The 17,177-nt window shown below is 51.8% G+C and overlaps 2 protein-coding genes across 2 annotated transcripts; one reads left to right on the top strand and one right to left on the bottom strand.

Annotated features, from left to right (window-relative positions):
* Window positions 1-7,235: 7,235 nt before the first annotated feature.
* On the top strand, window positions 7,236-8,772 carry SPBR_00537 (uncharacterized protein; the record flags this gene model as incomplete). The annotated part of the gene is made up of 2 exons (XM_040758856.1): window positions 7,236-7,501; window positions 7,683-8,772. 2 exons carry the CDS (start codon window positions 7,236-7,238, stop codon window positions 8,770-8,772), a joined length of 1,356 nt encoding a protein of 451 aa, XP_040618164.1.
* A 1,556-nt stretch (window positions 8,773-10,328) lies between these two features.
* On the bottom strand, window positions 10,329-12,213 carry SPBR_00391 (protein-serine/threonineeeee kinase; the record flags this gene model as incomplete). Its single annotated transcript, XM_040758710.1, has 2 exons — window positions 10,329-10,460; window positions 10,522-12,213. 2 exons carry the CDS (start codon window positions 12,211-12,213, stop codon window positions 10,329-10,331), a joined length of 1,824 nt encoding a protein of 607 aa, XP_040618163.1.
* Window positions 12,214-17,177: the final 4,964 nt, after the last annotated feature.

Here is a 17,177-nt window from a genome sequence, read left to right as displayed (position 1 = left end):
AGATGTAAAGAAGGCCGGATGCCACAGAGGACTTACACCACATTGACGAAATCGTGCTCGTTCCTGTTGGTAATATTTCGTGTCTTTGTGCTCCCACGGACGTAATAAACGAAGGTGACCTGTAAGAAAGTATGTACATCGTAAGGTCAACGCCTTCCAATATTTTCTTCTCTTTTCATTAGTCTGCAGACAGCGCAGACTCGTGTTTGACTTTGGTGCCATGCTGTCACACCCAATATATGCAAAAGGACCATTTTCATGCGCGTTCGATGAGGTCAGGTGCACAAAACTATACTTTTTTTATTGCTGGGGTGAGCTCGGTGTCCATGCAATACAGGACGTGCAGGGAAGACAAAGACACATACTCCGTAGGAGAGAAAGCCAATGCAAACAAATGCAAGCTGCGGTCTCCTGTGGGAGTTGGCCAATACCGGTCATGGGGAGAAAACTTTCCAAGATGAAACACGCTGTCTGCGAAGAGTGCGTCCGGTAGTCCGGTAGCCAAGCATTCATATCTCAGGGGGCGAGGCAGTAATTTTTGGCATCCAGACGGCGCGGAATGCTCGACGTTGAAAACTGCAAAACGGAGTCATCGCCAGTATTACTTCCTTTTTCTTCTTTTCACTCTAAAAAACGGGACACGTCGAAAGTCAAAGGTGGTGTGAGGGGATACAAACACAAGACAGGGGTGCGTCAAAGGTGGGAGGGGAAAGGGGTTCTACCACGTTTCACAATGGAAGAGGCTTGTGCAGAAAACGTCCAAGTGGCAGACAGCCAAAAAATCTCAAGAAGAAGAAAAAAAAAACCCATACGGGATGGAACGGTGCAAATTTGCCTTGTCAGTGCACTGCAATGTTTTGATCTTTTCATCCGTAAGAGCGTTACTTACAAAGTACAACATAATTCGTTTATTTGAGTCAAAGCGCCCGTTTCGAATCGAGTGGACTACGCACTTCGTACGTCGTAGGCAAATGGGCTTGTCGAGTCAACTGCGGCGTCGCCGTTAATGTCTGTATTCCGTACTTCGTACGGAATATTCACTCCGTAGACATCCACACAGGTTGTCGAGCACAGTGCACCACGAAAGGACGCAAACAGCCGGTAGACGGTGGCTGTGGCAGTTCATCAGATGAAAGAGCCTGCGCGGAGTCGGGAGCCCACAGCGACTGAGAGACACTGCACGACGTCGCGGTCCGAAGAATGGTTATTATTAGAAAATGAACGGCCGGTCTGGAAGGTACACATTGTCTTTCCGAGAACACGCATCCAGCAATAATGGTTGTGGTTCTCCATTTGGGACTGTTTGTTAGCAGCCGGCTGAACGACGGGTCAGATATTGCTTTCCATTCTTCGGGTTGTTGCATTTTATCCCTTATCCCTTTTGTTCCCTTTGTGTTTTGCTGGTCTGTTTTGTCGATAGTTGGGTTTACGGCGCCTTCTCTTTATTTGCCACGCCAGTGTCACCGTGTCGTCCAGCCTAAACGCCCTCCAGGCCATTGTGCAGTGCGATAAATAATTTACATCGTATACCTGCTGAGGCGCAATGTGCGAAAAAGGAAAAGGTTTGATGCAAACCAACGCCATTCCGTCCTGACAATCACAATGCACCACCGTCCCGACGGTAAATATGAAGGGAACACCAACAATTAACAGCGACCATCGTCTACCGTAACGCTGAGATACAGAAACCAGAGCTTCGTCAAAAAGCAGACTTCCCTGCAGGCGATCCTAGAGGAGGAAAAGGCCAGCAGACCAGGATGCACCCAGGGTAACACGTCGATCAGCGAGATTCTGATACAAAGCGGCCACTTGGTCGAAACATTCGAGATTTGTGCAAGGGTGTGGCTCACGACTATTTACGCCGCACGGAGTATCGTTCTGCAAGATACGGAGGAGAAAACACACCGAGACACGACCTAGGGTGCGCTGGAGGAGGGTGGATAAGATTACCTGCGATTGACCCTCTGTTGCATCCAAGATCCCTGGAGCGGGAGAAAGAGATACGCAAAGCGAAGATTAAAACTAAAATAAGACAAACAAGCTCAACAACGGCGCCCATGAGTGGATCTGGAGACTGGAAGAGGGGCCTTTTCACAGCCTGGTCGCCTCTTTATCTTCGCCCGGTCTCGATGGGCCGTCTCGATGGGCTATCTAGGGAGTTTCGGCTTTCTGGGTCTGACGTTCAAGATGCTTGCACCGCCAGTCCCTTTAATTCGATAAGAGTATGTTTGGGGCCCCAGAGATGAAAAGGATCAAGTGGGCAAAAGAGCCAGACTCGACCATCGTCTGATGGCTGTCTCGTGGCCGTCTCCATGGCCGGGGTCCGATACGATGTGACATGGCAGACTGAGAGAAGGAGATATCCAGACGTATGAAAACGCGGGATGCATGGCGGCGAACAATAAAAAACACGGCATTGGCAAGCAACATACAACAAAGATCACAAACTACGGTTGGCCCTGCTCAGCACTTTGCATGTTGCATCATGCACCACCGTCCAGCACCATCGCAGTGATCTCACATCCTGTTGAAGGTCGTGCTCCGTTCTCGGAGACACGTACCAAGCTCCAAGTGTCTTGTTCGAAGAGCACGCCGAGAAGACATAAACAGCCTCGTTTGATCGTATTTTGAATTTTTTCGTGCAGGTCTCTTTCCTCCGTGGAGTTGTTTGAACAAGAACAAAAAAAGTACAAAGCGAAGAGAATCATTGCTCCGTAGAGAAAACGTGCAAGCTTTTGTTACAACGCCCCATAGTGTCCCAATAAAACTCCATAATATCGCTGGCACTACTGCACGGCCCAAGTACGTTCTTGGGGAACGGCGTGGTTTTGTGCTTTGTGTGCCCCTGGTTGAATGTCAGAAATAGGCAAGTCGCCTGACAATCTGCACGCTACTCAGTATTTGTTACAACGTAATTACTCCGTGCACGCAAGGCAGGGCTGTGGCGAGAAGACCACAAAAAGGCAATGAAATTGCTTCTCTTTTCTTTTCCAACCTTGTCCACTGTTTTCCCGCGGAGAAAATGGCCTTTGGGTCTAAGGAGGTAGCGACGAAAGGCAACGGTTCGCCTAGTTAGTAGCTTCTGTGGACGTCAACAGCGAAACATTAAGGATTGGGTAAGGTGAGGGCTATGTGTCCTTACAATATCGACACCTCACGATGGAACGGGGGACCCTTGTCGTGGGGTGGCTCTGTCTCTTTTATGCTCTGTGTCATGAAAAGAATACGATTATGCCGTGCAGGCACTGCAAGGAGTTGTCTTGTGTAGAGAGGCAGGGAGACCATAAGGCGTCGTGAGACAAAAAAAAAAAAAAAAAAAAAGAAAACTCCCTTTCTTCACCTTGGTAGTTAATAATAATCCACCACATGGCCCGCTCAGCTCAGGCCACACTCAATCTCACAACCAGAGGGCCCAGGCGATTTCGACATCGTACAAAGTAGACAGCCCGGACACGGCGTGCTGCGCCCATTGTCCACAAAGCCTCACCGTCGCTCCATTGTTCCTTGGTACGTCCTGTTTTCGAATCGAGAAATCCTGAGAATATCCTGGGTGGGCGCGCTCCACCCTGGGCTCGTCGCTGCACATCTGTTTCGCCATCGTGTAATACCACGAAACAAAGATTTCTGGAACGACGGTGGAGGTGGCTGCAAGGTGTTCCTCACTGCATGGCATAAAACGGAGACCTGCTACTGTAAGATACCAAAACGGTTGGATTTTTGAGCACTGGCCTTGCACGGCTTGGCTCGCCAGGATAATGTCGTCACATTGACGCAGATGCCTGCCTGCTCACGCATTCGCTTTTTGAATTACGGTGTGGCTGTGGCACCATGCAATATTGGTTTGTTCGTCGTCCCGAAATTTGTTTCCTCTCGGCATGCAACATTCAGATTTGTATGCGGACGATGCAGAGAGGGGAGCTCGGGAGCTCGCTGGTTGTTGTTTTCTACATGTGTGTAAGATACATGTTGGATCGTGTGGCACTTTGTATTTCTGCGCCGGTGGTAGCAAGTGGGCAGCGTTTCGAGCCATGAAAGGATCTCGTCAACGCCGTTCTGTCGAGTTTGCTTGAAAACCGCGTCATGAATACGGAGTAGAGTCGAGCAGAGAGTCGAATGGGGTCGTGGTGAGATGTTTAGTTTGGCTGCCGTTGGGCGCACTTCTGCACAAGAAAAAGCACACAAAAAGCAAGGAGTAGGAGAGAGGAGTCGCAGTCGTTTGAACCGCAAAAGTGAAGCCACAAAACCGAGTGACATAGCATCTCGGCAGGGGTTGTCCAATCAAAGCCCGCCCGCATAGCGCTCTTTGCCTGCGCGTGGTTAAGGCAAGGGGAACGTCGTTGTATTTGTATGCGTTGTGCCGTACGCCGTAAGCCCCGTCTGTTGTTTCCTTTCTGGTCCGTTTCTGTCCCCGTTTCCATATTCGTATGACCATGCGTACCTTCCTTGGCGAGTGTTCCTGCCGTTGCTGCTGAATTGGGCGTGGTGCTGGCACCTTTTCAGGGGCAGCGTAAAGGAGTGCAGAACACCGTTCCTGCTCTTTTGCCAAACAACCTGTCGTATTAATGGAAACGGAGTGCCGTTTTGCCCCTGCCTCAAAGTAAAACAACCTAACCACATAATAAAAGCGGAAGAAGGCAAAGAGGTGGCCCCGTCGCGGTTTCTCTTTACGGAAGAAGGTCGCTGAAGACTACCTTTGCGAACCAGCGTCCCTCTGCCGCCCCCGGCCCCTTCCCACTCCCCAAGGTTCTCGCACACCCCCTTCTTTTCCCTCCCTGTGCCCAAATTTCCCGACTTTTTCAAGTGCCACCCCTTCCAAATCTCTATTGTCCAATCACACTGCCCTCCCCCTTGCCCACTGTAACTCGCTAGTGCACCAGGCACACGAGGTAAAATCCGTGGTGGCATTCTCTCAGACGCCGGATTCGCAAGAACGAGGCTACTCGATAACGAGCAACGATCCAAACCAGGCCAAGAGGTGCCAAACGCGACCCAAGTGGCGACTTTGGTGAGTGAAACCGCGAAACATCGTGGGCCAAACAAAGTTAATGGAGCGAGTGCGACGCCGACAAATGCGGCTAGGCTCGACGACGTCCTTCTGTTTTGAATAAACGCCGCACATGCCTCAGATACCCAAAGAAAAAAAGCATTACAGAGTACGGAGTGTGTCAAGAGACGGATAATTTGGCAGGCAAGAACGAGCCGCTGCCACCCATCTCTCTTCGATTGGCCGCCGTCGCACCTTCCGCAAGCCCTCTCCGAGGCGCATCGGCACGAGCTGTTGTATATCGCATGTATGATGTATGGAGTAGATTGAACGACGGTTGCAAACAACCAAATGCTCCTTCCCCGTAATACACGCAATTCTTATTTGCTTGGCAAGCATCTCCAGGCAAGGGGAACGGAAAACAGGAAACCACAACTGCGCTCATGGCCAGAATACGGCAGGCGGAGGAGCACTGCGAACGCTGCCGTTTAGATACACTCACCCCCTTTTCTGCTCCTCCTGGCTCGCTCCTTCCCTTCAACCCCTTCCCCCCTACCCCCCTACCCTACCCCTTCCCTTGACACGCTTCCTTGAGATGCACTACCTCAACCACCACTGGATCCCCGAGCCAAGGTCTCACATTCGCATTTGTATCACTGTCGCTCACCCAGGTCCCCTCCTTTCATAATCGCCTTGGACCCTGCCTCCCTGCTTCGTTTTTGTCTGTTCGCACCTTCCTGCTTCCTGTACTCTTCCTTCGCTCTTCTATCCTTTTCTTCCCCGAGACGTTTTCTTTCTCTTCTCACGATCCTCCCTTTCTTCTTCCTTTTTCCTGCTCTTCTCTTTGTGTCTCATCGCTTTTTTTTCTGCATCTTTGTCACCATCTCACAATTTGGATCTTCGCCCCGAGTCACGTTTTCGCTTCCGTCTCCTGCAGCGCATATCTGCCCTCACTGTCGTTCCTGTCCATTTGATTACTTACTGTCCCTCGCTTCTGGCCTTCGAATCAGGTAAGCCTTCCTCGCCCCTCTCGATCGCGACTCTGCTCCTCCACCTGGCGAACGTTGCTCTCCGCCATCGTGACACTCCGCCATCGTGACAAGCTTTGTGTCTCTTCTTGTGTCCGTGTTTCTTGCACGCCAAGTGGACGTGGTCTGCTTGCCGCCAGCATAAGTCCAGAGCGATGTGAACTGACCGCATTGTCCCCCCCCATCTAGCATCAAGGGCCCGACTTACGCACGCACAAGCACTTTTCTTTCTTTTTTCCCCCACGACCAACCCAATATAATACTCGCCGCCTCATAGCGAGAATAAGAGACCGACACAGGCAAAGGATTGCACTTCGTATCAAATTAGCAACCGCAGTTTCGTCGTTGTGGCGCTTTGGCACTTTTGCAACTTTTGCAACATAACTTTCTCCTTTGCCTTCGCTTGTTATTGACCAACACCTACCGACATTCGCTCAAGTACCTAAACCGTCTAATTTCCCAACAACGACGACTGCGCTTTCAAAGTTCAATCAGCAGACAAAGTTCAAAAAAAGGACGCCGACATCCAAGGATTTCACTCTGGATTTGCTCTCGCTTCTCAATCCGATTTTCTTGATTTCTGCAACGTCGAAGCCGCACGAACCCTGTGCAAGCGCTTGCAAACCCACTTATCCAAAGCACCTTCAGCATCTACGAAAAAAAATAGAGCCCGTGGCCTTCATTACCCGCTTTCCCGCAGCCCGTCTCATTTCAGCATTTCAGCCAACCCCCCCTTTGGTCTGTTCCCTGACCGTGTTTCAAACGAAACCGCAGAAAACAGCAACCCTCAAAAAGAACGGAAGACAGAAGCGACTGAAACAAAAAAAAAAAAAAAAAAAAAAAAAAAAGAAGAAGTTTTGGGACTCTTTTGTTGCCGCATTCTGAACACAATCGAACAAAAGAACGCGAAAGCAGGAGAAGACGAAGAAACTCATTCAGGACCCTTCGGCTTCTCTTACCTGTCTTCTCAAAATCCGGGTTGGCGGCCGCACAACTAACTACTGCACAACACAATAAGGCGTGTCTCCACGACAAACGAGAACGGACATCCCTGAAGAGCTCAGTACGATTTCAGTGGAGCCATTTGTGCTTTTCGCGTCCGCCCCAGCTTCTCTGCAAGCGTGTACTCGGCTCGTATTCTCTGTGAATCTACGTCGTCTTTTTGGGCAGCCTTGTTCGCTCCACGATACTCTCACACCCTCACAATGAGTACCGCTATCGCCATGGCCCCGTCTCCGGCACCTCACGACCGAACAGCCTTCGGCAACGGCTCCTCGTCCGCAGCCAACGGCACAAACTCATCTGGAAGCACGTCTGCGTCCAACACAGAACTCTCGGCCGCTGCCGTCGCCGCTGTATCCTCGTCCCCAACAGCGCAGCGCACTTCGTCCACCAGCTCTACATCGGGTGCTCCGTTGCAGCGCATGGGCAGCCGCAGTCCTCGTGGCGCAGCACAGCCCTCGGCAAACAAGTCTTCACCTCCCAGCATGTACGTATTTTACTCTGTTCCCTTGCCCCCTTACTCTCTTCCGTTGCCATAGAGGCAAACAAACGGGATACGATTATATCGATCACTGACACGTTACCATCAGAACACGATCTGTTGCTCCGCCACCAAAGATCGTCGTGAAGAAAGAGCCTGGTTCCCCCGAACCCACTCCCAGACGCAGGCCTGGAAAGCTTGACCTCTCGAAAGGTGGCGCCACATCGACGACACCCGGCACCGGCCGCCCTCTCACAGCAAGGGACGGCCTGGGGATCCAGGAGGTGGGCCTTGCCTGCCTATCACCTGGATTTGTTACCCACGATCCTGCGATGAAGGAGCAATTGCAGCGTAGTATGACCGTTCGTGAGCAGCAGCGTCATATTATCGAAGCTCGGTTACAGCAGCAATCCGCCAAGGGCGACGGCACAATGGACACCTCCAACAAGGACAGCGCCAACCCTTTCGCCGCAAAGACACCCGGCATGTCCCGCCGAAACAAGGCTCCGCCAGGCCTCTCCATCGTTGCTCCCTCTCATGAGACCTTTGCACACGAGCGTGTCATCCAATCTGCACCGCTTGGCCAGACGTTCACCGGCATGCACAACCCACACCCTCTCACTCGCCACATTACAAACCAGCCGTCGAAGCTGTCCAACACCTCCCACATCCACCACGTTCCCGCCAACCAGACAAGTAACCGCCTGCCACCCATCGCCGACGTGTTCGGCCAAGGCCTCTCCGGCCACCCTGAGTCGAGTGGCCATGCCACCTACCTTCAGCAGAGCGGCCGCCCACCTCTCACTTCGCCCAGCCACCCTCCCCCAATGTCACACCCGCCGCTGCCACCACACGCACAGCAGCGGCAACAGGAGCAGTCGCAGCAGCAGCAGCAGCAGCAGCAGCCGCCACTGTCTGGCCGGCCAAGAGAATACCGCTCGGCGGAGGAGGCACAGGCCGAACTGGCAGGCGGCAGACCCGAGCTGCTGCCGAAGCTCGTGCACTATGGCGGTCACCAGCCGCCCACGCCACCCTCGCCGCAGCACGCTTATGCTTCGGCCTCGACGAGACCTGCAGAAGGTGGTACACGGAGTACGAGCAGAAGACGGACACGGGCCGAGTACGAAGACGGTGGAAGCCCGCCGCTTGGGACGGGCCGCCCCACCCAGCGCCGCGGTCCATTTGGCGAAGGCCGAGACAGCCCAGAGACCCAGCGGGCAAAACGCGACGAGTTCCTCAAACTCTGCGAGCGTGCGTGGGACCTCTTCCACTCATAAGCGTGTGGGCTACCTCGCGACATGTTATGCATACTGTGCTTCGGAAATTTTATACCTCTTCAGCGGTTTGCCTTCCTTTTGTGGTCAGCGTTGCACGCGTCATTCTGTTTTCGGATCTGCGCGTTTGAGGCGACACAATGGCACCTAAATCTTTCGCATTCAACTTGGTCTTATTCGTAAACTACTTTTACACTTTGGATGCCTTTTATATCCGAACACGATCTTTGGGACTTCGTTTTCTCACAACTTTATCTTCTACATCTGTCTTTTACTACCTTTTTGGCTACTTTTTTTTCTGTTCTTTTGGTTTACTGGGGACGATGGGCTCAGGATCATTTCATGTTCTTTTTTAACGTTGAGAAGTGGAAAGGGAACACTAATGTCTCGTGTATGTTTAAGTTGTGTGTGCCTTAATTGGTGGAAAACGGAGGGAAATGGCCTCTTCTGTGAATCGCTATTTGTTTTTCTCTCTCTTTGTGGTACGCTACGGTTGCTACGTGGATGAATGACTTTTTTTTTTTTTTGCAAAACGACAAACATTTTCTTATCAACAAATACTGTATTGGCTTTGTTTATCCTATCATCTCTGTGCCTTTTTCCTCAACTCTTGTCTTGTTTCGAACTGGCGAAATAATGGGTGGAAGGGCTTTTGTTTTCTTTTTCTTTTTTGGTCCGTAAACAGCTGTAGAGTGTCCTTCTTTAGCACAATTGTGATGCTCTGTACGCAAAATATATTTCATTTCAAATGTGATTAGATTCTAGTTTCAGTTTCAACATCCCACGGAACTTAAACAACCACCCGCCAATATTATAACCAGCCACTGTGACGACTTGGGATGTTTATTGTCCTTGACCATGGTGCACAATCTAAGCAAGCTACTACGGGAAGTTGTACATACTCGAAGACGATGGCAAGGACTCTAGGTTAACAGTTATAGACGGGCAAATCGGATTATTGAGGTCATTATTGAGATCATACCATTTGTATTTTGTATTGTTTCTCAAAGTGTAGGCCTCATACAGGTCACGCTTTCCAAAATGGAGGGGATAAGTTCCAAAAAAAAAAGGTCGGCCTGCTTTAAAAACAAGCCCTTGACAGATAACGCAAAAGCAAATGCAAAAGCAAAAATGTTAAAATCAAATCTCTTTGTTATGAGAGTGGACACCATAACGCCGCTGCTGTAATGGTACTTTGCGTAAACGTAAAACGACAGTCAAAACTGATAAAAGGAAAAAGAAAAGAATAAAAAGTGTAATAAAGAGCAAAAACGTCCGCCGAAACCAGGCTCATAGACCACTAATACAATAGAGATCGTTAAGAATAAGGAAAGAAGCTCAAAACAGAGAAAAGAGGGGGGAAAAGAACGTGTTTACAACGCTCGACATGAGGCGAGAAAGGGGATGTAACGAGAGCGAGTGACAAACAATCCTTCTCTTGGATCTTCAGAGATGGGTATGGCCATTTTTCGTTCTTTGACAGCATCCGGCACGTCTCCTTGACACTCTCTTCGACCGCCGCTCACCAGCCACCCATGTAAGACGTGCAAAGATCAGTGTTATAAGCCTTCCTCGCCGGCCTTGCACAGTTTGATCTCGCGGCCCCACTCCGACTTCAGCACCTGCGAAGCCGTAATGCGGCGGGTGGGATTGGGGTCAAGTATGGAGTAGATGACGTTACGGCACCGGGCCTATGCTTCATTAGTATTCGGCCCACTTTGACATAAAGTTTCTGAGGTGGAGAACACTTACACGATGGAGTGACTCGATTGGGCCATAGCCCTCTTCGTCGCGGCGGCCGTCAAGGTAGCGGGCGTAGAACTCGTCGTCGTCCTTCTTTGCGAGGCGCCACAGGTGCCGGCCGGTGCGCATGGCCATGTAGATGACACCGCAGGCCCACACGTCGACAGCACGAGCATCAAACTCTTTGTTGACGTACTCTTCCGGGGAGATGTAAGGGGCAGAGCCGCACAAGCCCGACACCATGTGCGCGTCACTTTCCCACGCCATACGAAAGCATTCCCCGTTTCCGAAATCGGTAATCTTTAGACCGCCGTGTGTTGTGAGGAGCAGGTTCTCCGGCTTCAAGTCGCGGTGGGCCACGCCCATCTCGTGCATGTACTCTACACCGCGCATCATCTGCTTAAAGAAACAGTCAGCTTCCTGCACCTCGAGCTTGCCTGCGGCAAGCACCAAGGTGTACAGGTCGCCACCCGCACAGAACTCCATGACCTCGCAGTAGTCGCCCTTTGAGTCCTTGAGTAGATCGAGCGTGTGAATGACATTGGGGTGGCGCAGGCTGGACGAAATACAGAACTCGGCCGTAAGGCGCTTGCTGTACTTCTTCTCGTTTTCCTCGGGCCGGCGCTTGAACTCCTTGACAGCGTACAGCTTCTCGCCCATGCCGTCAGCCAGCTTCTTGTGCGATATACGCACGACACCAAAGGCACCGCGACCAACAATCTCTTGGCACTTTCCGTATTTCTCAATGAGAGTCGATGCGGGTTGGACAGCACCAAGCTTTTTGTCGGCGCCCGCCTTTTTGTCGGCAGCAAGTGTGTCCTTCTCCTGCTTGAGGTTGTCGACCCAGCTGGACACGAGGGATAGATCGCCCTCGGGGTGCTCAGGCTTTTTGCCAAGAATCAAGCCACGGAACATATCCACCAACTTTTCCTGGCGCCGGCTGGACTTGAGGTGGTGCTCGTGGCCGCCCTGGAAGCTCGGGTCAACGACAAAGCGCTGGTACTGACCAGGGGTGCCCGATTTCGCTGCGGGCTTCGGCGGTGTCGTCGTGGGCCCTTTTTCATGGGCGATCTTTTCATGTGCGATCTTTTCGTGAGGCATCTTTTCTGTGGTAGAGCCCTTGCGAGATGGAGCTTGGGAACGCGTGACAGGTGACGCTGCACCGCTGTTTGGAGTGCTCGATGCTTGTGCTGAACCGTTGGTGCTTGAGGCAGACAGGCCAGGGTTGTCTTTGGCGAGCTGCAGTAGGGCTTGTTGGTGCTGTATCGCATCAAGCGACTGTTTTGACTGGGACTGTGGAGCGGGCGACTGGGTTTGTGACGGGCGTGCAGATTCTGATGCTTGTGCTTGCAGCTGTGCGGGGAGTTGCAGAGACTGGACTGGTTGCGACGACTGTGTAGGTTGCGAGGACGGCGAGGCTTGCGTCTGCTGTGCCTGTTGTTTCCGCTGGTTGGCGGGGTTGCTTGGATCGAGGCTCACGAGCGAGCGCTGCGAGAACATGCGCGTGATACGGTCCTTCACAGATGCCTTTTCGGCGGGTTTAGCTGGTTGCAGATGGGCTTCTGATGGAGCGGCAATACCATTTGGTTGAGGAGCAAGATTCGGCGACCGGTTCGGCGGGAGTTCCACGGATTTGATGGAGGAGGAGTGCGAGCGTTGCGAGGGTGTTGCGCCCTTCGTCTCGGCGGGAGTGGTAGCCATGACGTATAGAGCGGCCGGTGGATCGCAGGGAAGGTGGTAGAGTGGTAGGGTATCGCACCGCCGTTGACAGGTGAGAAATTGAAGGATGTCAGGCGGTTGTCGAAAAATGCGTGCCGGAAGAATAGAGCTGTACAAGGCGCCCCAATGTTGAGGGTCGAGGCAGCCTTTCTTTATGAGTCGTCCGAATTCTAGGAAGACGAAATGCGCTCAGTACAACGGCGCTCGTCGAGTGGTCGTGACAAAGGATATATATGCGGTGGTTGCGACTGTGGCGTACGAGTTGCTGTCAAAGGCGGATCGCAATATTTAACTTGTGACAAAAGTAGTACTTTTGGGTTGCCGTATACGTTTACTGACAAAACCCTTTTTTTGTGGGCATCTCTTCTTGGCCCGTCAATAGTATTTTGCCTCCAAATGGAAATGGCTGGCTGCGCCAGAAACACAATAGGTGATGTGGTTTTGGGTAACCCCGAATACAAGGGGCAAAGAAACAGAGGGGGAAATAGGCCTTATCCAGCAAGAGACTTTATTTGCGGGCGCACAGCGCGCGTGTTGAAGCCAGACTTAGTGTGCAAGTCTTCGAGGGAAGAGGAACTCTGTGGAATAGGTCAGAGACGGTTGGATCACGGCTTGTAACGGGAATGCAAGGCCAGCCGGTAAAAAAAACGGGGACTGGGGCGCTAGAGAGAAGGAGGCAAAAAGGAACGGGAAACGAGGAGAGGCAGGCGCAGGAGGGGGTAGAGGCGTGATAATTTTGGTAGGATAGGTTTTGGTGGTTGTAAAGGGCACAGTTGGGGGGAGTTGAGCGTTGGGAGTAGCGCGAGGGGGGGCGAAATTTAGTATTTGTTAGAGGCCAATGACCCGAAGAAGTGGCGGTTGTTGGCGGCCGATGACAGTCATGGTGGACGAAATGTAGGGCCGACGAAAAGAGGCAGAGAAATGATTATTGGCTGTAGCCGGTAATGGTGATGCGATGGGAGAGAATTGAATAAGCTAGCGGACAGAGGATGTATGGAAATGAGAAGCAACAAGGGCTCGTGTGCGTGCGATATATGGAAATGATGAGAGGCAGAGTGACAAAAGTCAAGAGGAGCAAATGAAGTAGAGGGACGCGGTGGGTGCAAATTGATTATGGATAAGGCTTGGCGAAAGGGCACTGCGGCTTTATATGTAGAAAGGCCGTAAAGCTGGGAAGAGCAGGCTGACAAAGACGACCGGCTGTGGGCTGTGCAAGGTTACAGACAGTGGACAGGCGGAAAACGTAGTGAAAGAAAAGCGGCGAACGCGATGGCAACGACGGAAGAAAGCGTCGAAATAAGAACCACCATCATCTAGCAATGTCGAAACAGTGCCCGTTGGATTCAATAGTCGTCGTCGGCTGAAAGCGGAAGCGAGTCAGGGTAGAGGGAAGCGTTGTGTTGTGTATATCGGACAGCGAAGAAAAGAAGAACAAGTTGACAACGGAAAATAAAGACGGGGAGGGAAAAGGAGGTTGAGAGAAATGGAGAGGAAATGGAATTGGGGCACGGAATGGGCAAGGGCAGGAGGCGGAAGGGACAATGCGCGTGGGCAAGGAAGGCACGATTTGGAAACTCCTGAGAGTTGAAAAACAAATACGGGAACGGCAGGAACCACAGAGGAGGGTGGCCGGCAGATGGCAAGAACGAAGTGCCAAGCCCCGTGCTAGTTGGAGTCGACCTACCTACGAGCGGGTTATGGCGCGGTGGACGGCGAACCGTCCGGGGAACCACTGTACTACCGATGCGGTATATATTGTGGTGCAGTGGTGTCGTATTGTAGTGGTGACGTGGTGACTGTGGTGTGGTTTGCAAATCGCCGTAGTCCTGTGTCGGGAAGCGGAAGATGTTTCCTGTGCAGCGCGACGACTGTAGCTGACCAGTTTGGGGGGGGGGTCGAGAGGGGCGTGTGCGTTGGACCTCTGGGGCAGGAAGGTACGAAAAGAGGAAAGAGAAGGGGTACGTAAAGGGGGGAGAAAAAAATGGCAATCCAAAGAGGTGATCAAGAGGGAAAGTGCGAGGCAAGTGGTGGTGTTACTGGCTGCAGAAACGAGAAGGAGAAGCCGTATGGTGAGCAGTCGCGATTGGCTTGGCCGGCTCCGGTTGCGGTTGCGGTTGCGGTTGCAGTTGCAGTTGCAGTTGCAGTTTGCGGTTCTGTTGCTGCAAGGAGCAAGGCAGAGAAGGAAGGAAGGTCTTGCCAGCAGCAACAAAAGAGAAGAACAGGAAGGAGAGGGACGGAAGTGGGAGGAAGGAGGTTGAAGAAGAAACAAAGGAAAGAGCTGAGGAATGTGGAAGTGCAACTTGGCAGCCACGGCGATCAAAGCAAAACGACGAAAAGGCGAAAAGGCGGCGGAAAAGGCAGGAAAGCGACAAAAATAAAGACAGAAAGTGTGCAAGAAGAGATGGGACGAAACGAGACTAACAAGACTAGTGAGGGTGAGAGGGAGCAAGCACCCTGAAGTGTAAATGTTTAAACAAAACGCGAGGTCGCAAAATTTCAACGTACGCACTGGGAGAAAGCGGGCAAGCGCTGATGGGTGATTTGGGGGGGGAACGAGGGGGTGCCGATTGGCATTTTCGTGCTGAGCTAGACGGAATAGTTTTGCGCGCGGGTTAGGGTCTTGTCTCCTCAGGCAAGAACGCAGACGACGCAGACGTCTCTTTCATGTGGTGGTAACTTGGCTCGTTTGTCCAACTCAGCGGGCTATTTTATTTGGTGGCCGGAGGAGCGCTCCTCTTTCGCCTTTTTCTACTCGGGAGTCATTACGGGTATTTCAACAGGCAAACACAGAGCAGCGTATAGAAGATCCTGCTTTTTTTTATTCTTAAAATGGCCCATCTTCGGTAGTGGATTTACGTGCAGAAGCTGTTCAGATACAAGGGCAGGGGCTCAGGGCCAATACCAAAGGAGTGTTTTACAGCGGATTCCCAGTTACGGTTACTTGTTACTTTTTTGCTCCAGTTTCCTGAATCTTGACGACTTGTACACTGCACTTTCCCTTCTGGACAGTTCATCCTGCAACAATCGAGCCTGTGGCAGTTGTCCCGGCTCAAGAACAACCGTGACAAGAACACACCCACGACACCCTCCAGACCTTACAGCGTGTGTGCTGGGCGATGGCAGTCACTTGAGTGGGTGGGAGGCAATAAGAAAGAAAGAGAGAGGAGGGGATAGGGCGTTCTTCGCTCTGGCGGTTTTCTCGATGACAAATTGCGCCAAGCAGTAAATGGCTCACGGGCGTCGCCTCCCACTGCGCGAAATGGGCTTACAAGTCTCCGTGACTGGCATTGGTTTTATTTTATTTTGGTCCGTTTTTTTTTTTTTTTTTTTTTTTTTTTTTTTTTGTCTCCCGTACTAAGGTTTGCCGTTGGCCAAAGTCGGTACTCATCATGTGCGTGGGAACATGCAGCGTAACAAGAAGCACATTACTTGCTCCAGCCAGGCTAGATCAGGGTAGGTGCGGTGGTGTCTTTCAAGCATGACGTGCGTGCGCTGCGCCAGGAATTTCCAAATATTAGTAATGCAAGCAAATGGCCCGCCGTCAGAGAAGACCAAAGGGGTTAAGTATCCTGATGGGGCCTCGAATACGGCCGACATGCGCCAGCGCGCCGGACGAACGATATATCACAGTTTCCATACTCGCTCTGTAGGGCAGGACCGAAGCTTCCCATGCCAATTTTTCAAGTAAAAAACGATAAAACGATAAATTCAATAGCATCAACGGAGACGTAAACTAGCACAATGGACAAAAAATCGACAAGAGGCAGAAAGAGCCACAGCAAACGTTCAGGGATACCTGCACCGGCAGCACAGCCAGACAGCGCAATACATGCTACCTGTACCTCTACAATTTACAGCAACTTGGCTTGGCGGCCCAAGGAGGAAGGCGGAGGAGCTAAAACGGGAGGGAGCCTGCCCGTGAACAAAAAGCCAAGACCTCACCGTTCGACGTCCTCACTGCACCTTGCTGCAGCTCTGCAGTTGCGACCTCTCCCATTGCGGACACGAAAAGCAGGAGCGAACCGCGGCAACTTGGCTCCCTGATCCTCGCTAGGGCTGTTCCGGTTGCGTAGAGTCGTCAGATGTCGGAATCCACCTGCTGTGCGTCGTATATGGCGAGGCCTTCGTATCAGTATGAGACAGAGCTCGCTCTAGAACACCATTGCATTTATCTGGCACTGCACTTGCCTCTTGCCTCCCTCCACCCCCAAATGCGCTTTCATAGGCCGACGCGGTCCTGCATGTCAAAACTCCAGCATATGTTCTGCCCTCCTCTCCTCTGTCCTTTGCGTCCAATCTCACGAATACCCCGTCGGTTCCCACACTCCTCGACCTTTGTCTTTTCGCATCTTCTCTGCCGTTCTCGCTTTGTATCTCTTCTCGTCAACCGTTTATTCTGGTCGTTTTGCCACCCTCGCGTTCTCCCCTGATATGCCGAGACGAAGCCTCAATGACACGGAGAACCTGGCAGGATTGGCGTAGCCGTTAAGGGGCCCTTGTTTTTGCGGGGAACCGCCAACGGCAATCGACAGAGGAGAAGAGCTAACGGTAGGGAAGGCTGTTGAGGATGCGGGCAGCTTTGCTATCCGGGCTCCGGGCTGTCGTGTAGACAGAATTGATGCTCTCACTGATTCAAGACACGTCCTGTTCTCGCATCGTCCGTTCTGTGGTCTCCTTTGGATTGGCGTCCCATGCCAATCTGGCTCTGGTTTTTCTTCTTCTGTTTCCCGATTCTGCCTCATTTCGGCTACTTCCCACTTCCTTGATTTTTTTTGATTTTTTTTTCGATATGACAATTGTCTCCGTTACCCCTTTTTGTTTCCGCTTTGTATTCCCAACAACACCTGATAATGCTACTTTGTACACGTTGTTCATGCAGCCTCTGGGCTGCCCTTTGCCTTCTTTTGTGTCGAGGCTTGCTCACTCTGCTTGGGCCTGTCTTGTTT

Source organism: Sporothrix brasiliensis (assembly GCF_000820605.1).
Source record: "Sporothrix brasiliensis 5110 chromosome Unknown Cont19, whole genome shotgun sequence".
NCBI lineage: Eukaryota > Fungi > Ascomycota > Sordariomycetes > Ophiostomatales > Ophiostomataceae > Sporothrix > Sporothrix brasiliensis.
The sequence above is the reverse complement of the archived record's forward strand: the minus strand, read 5'-3'. Positions and strand labels throughout refer to the sequence as shown.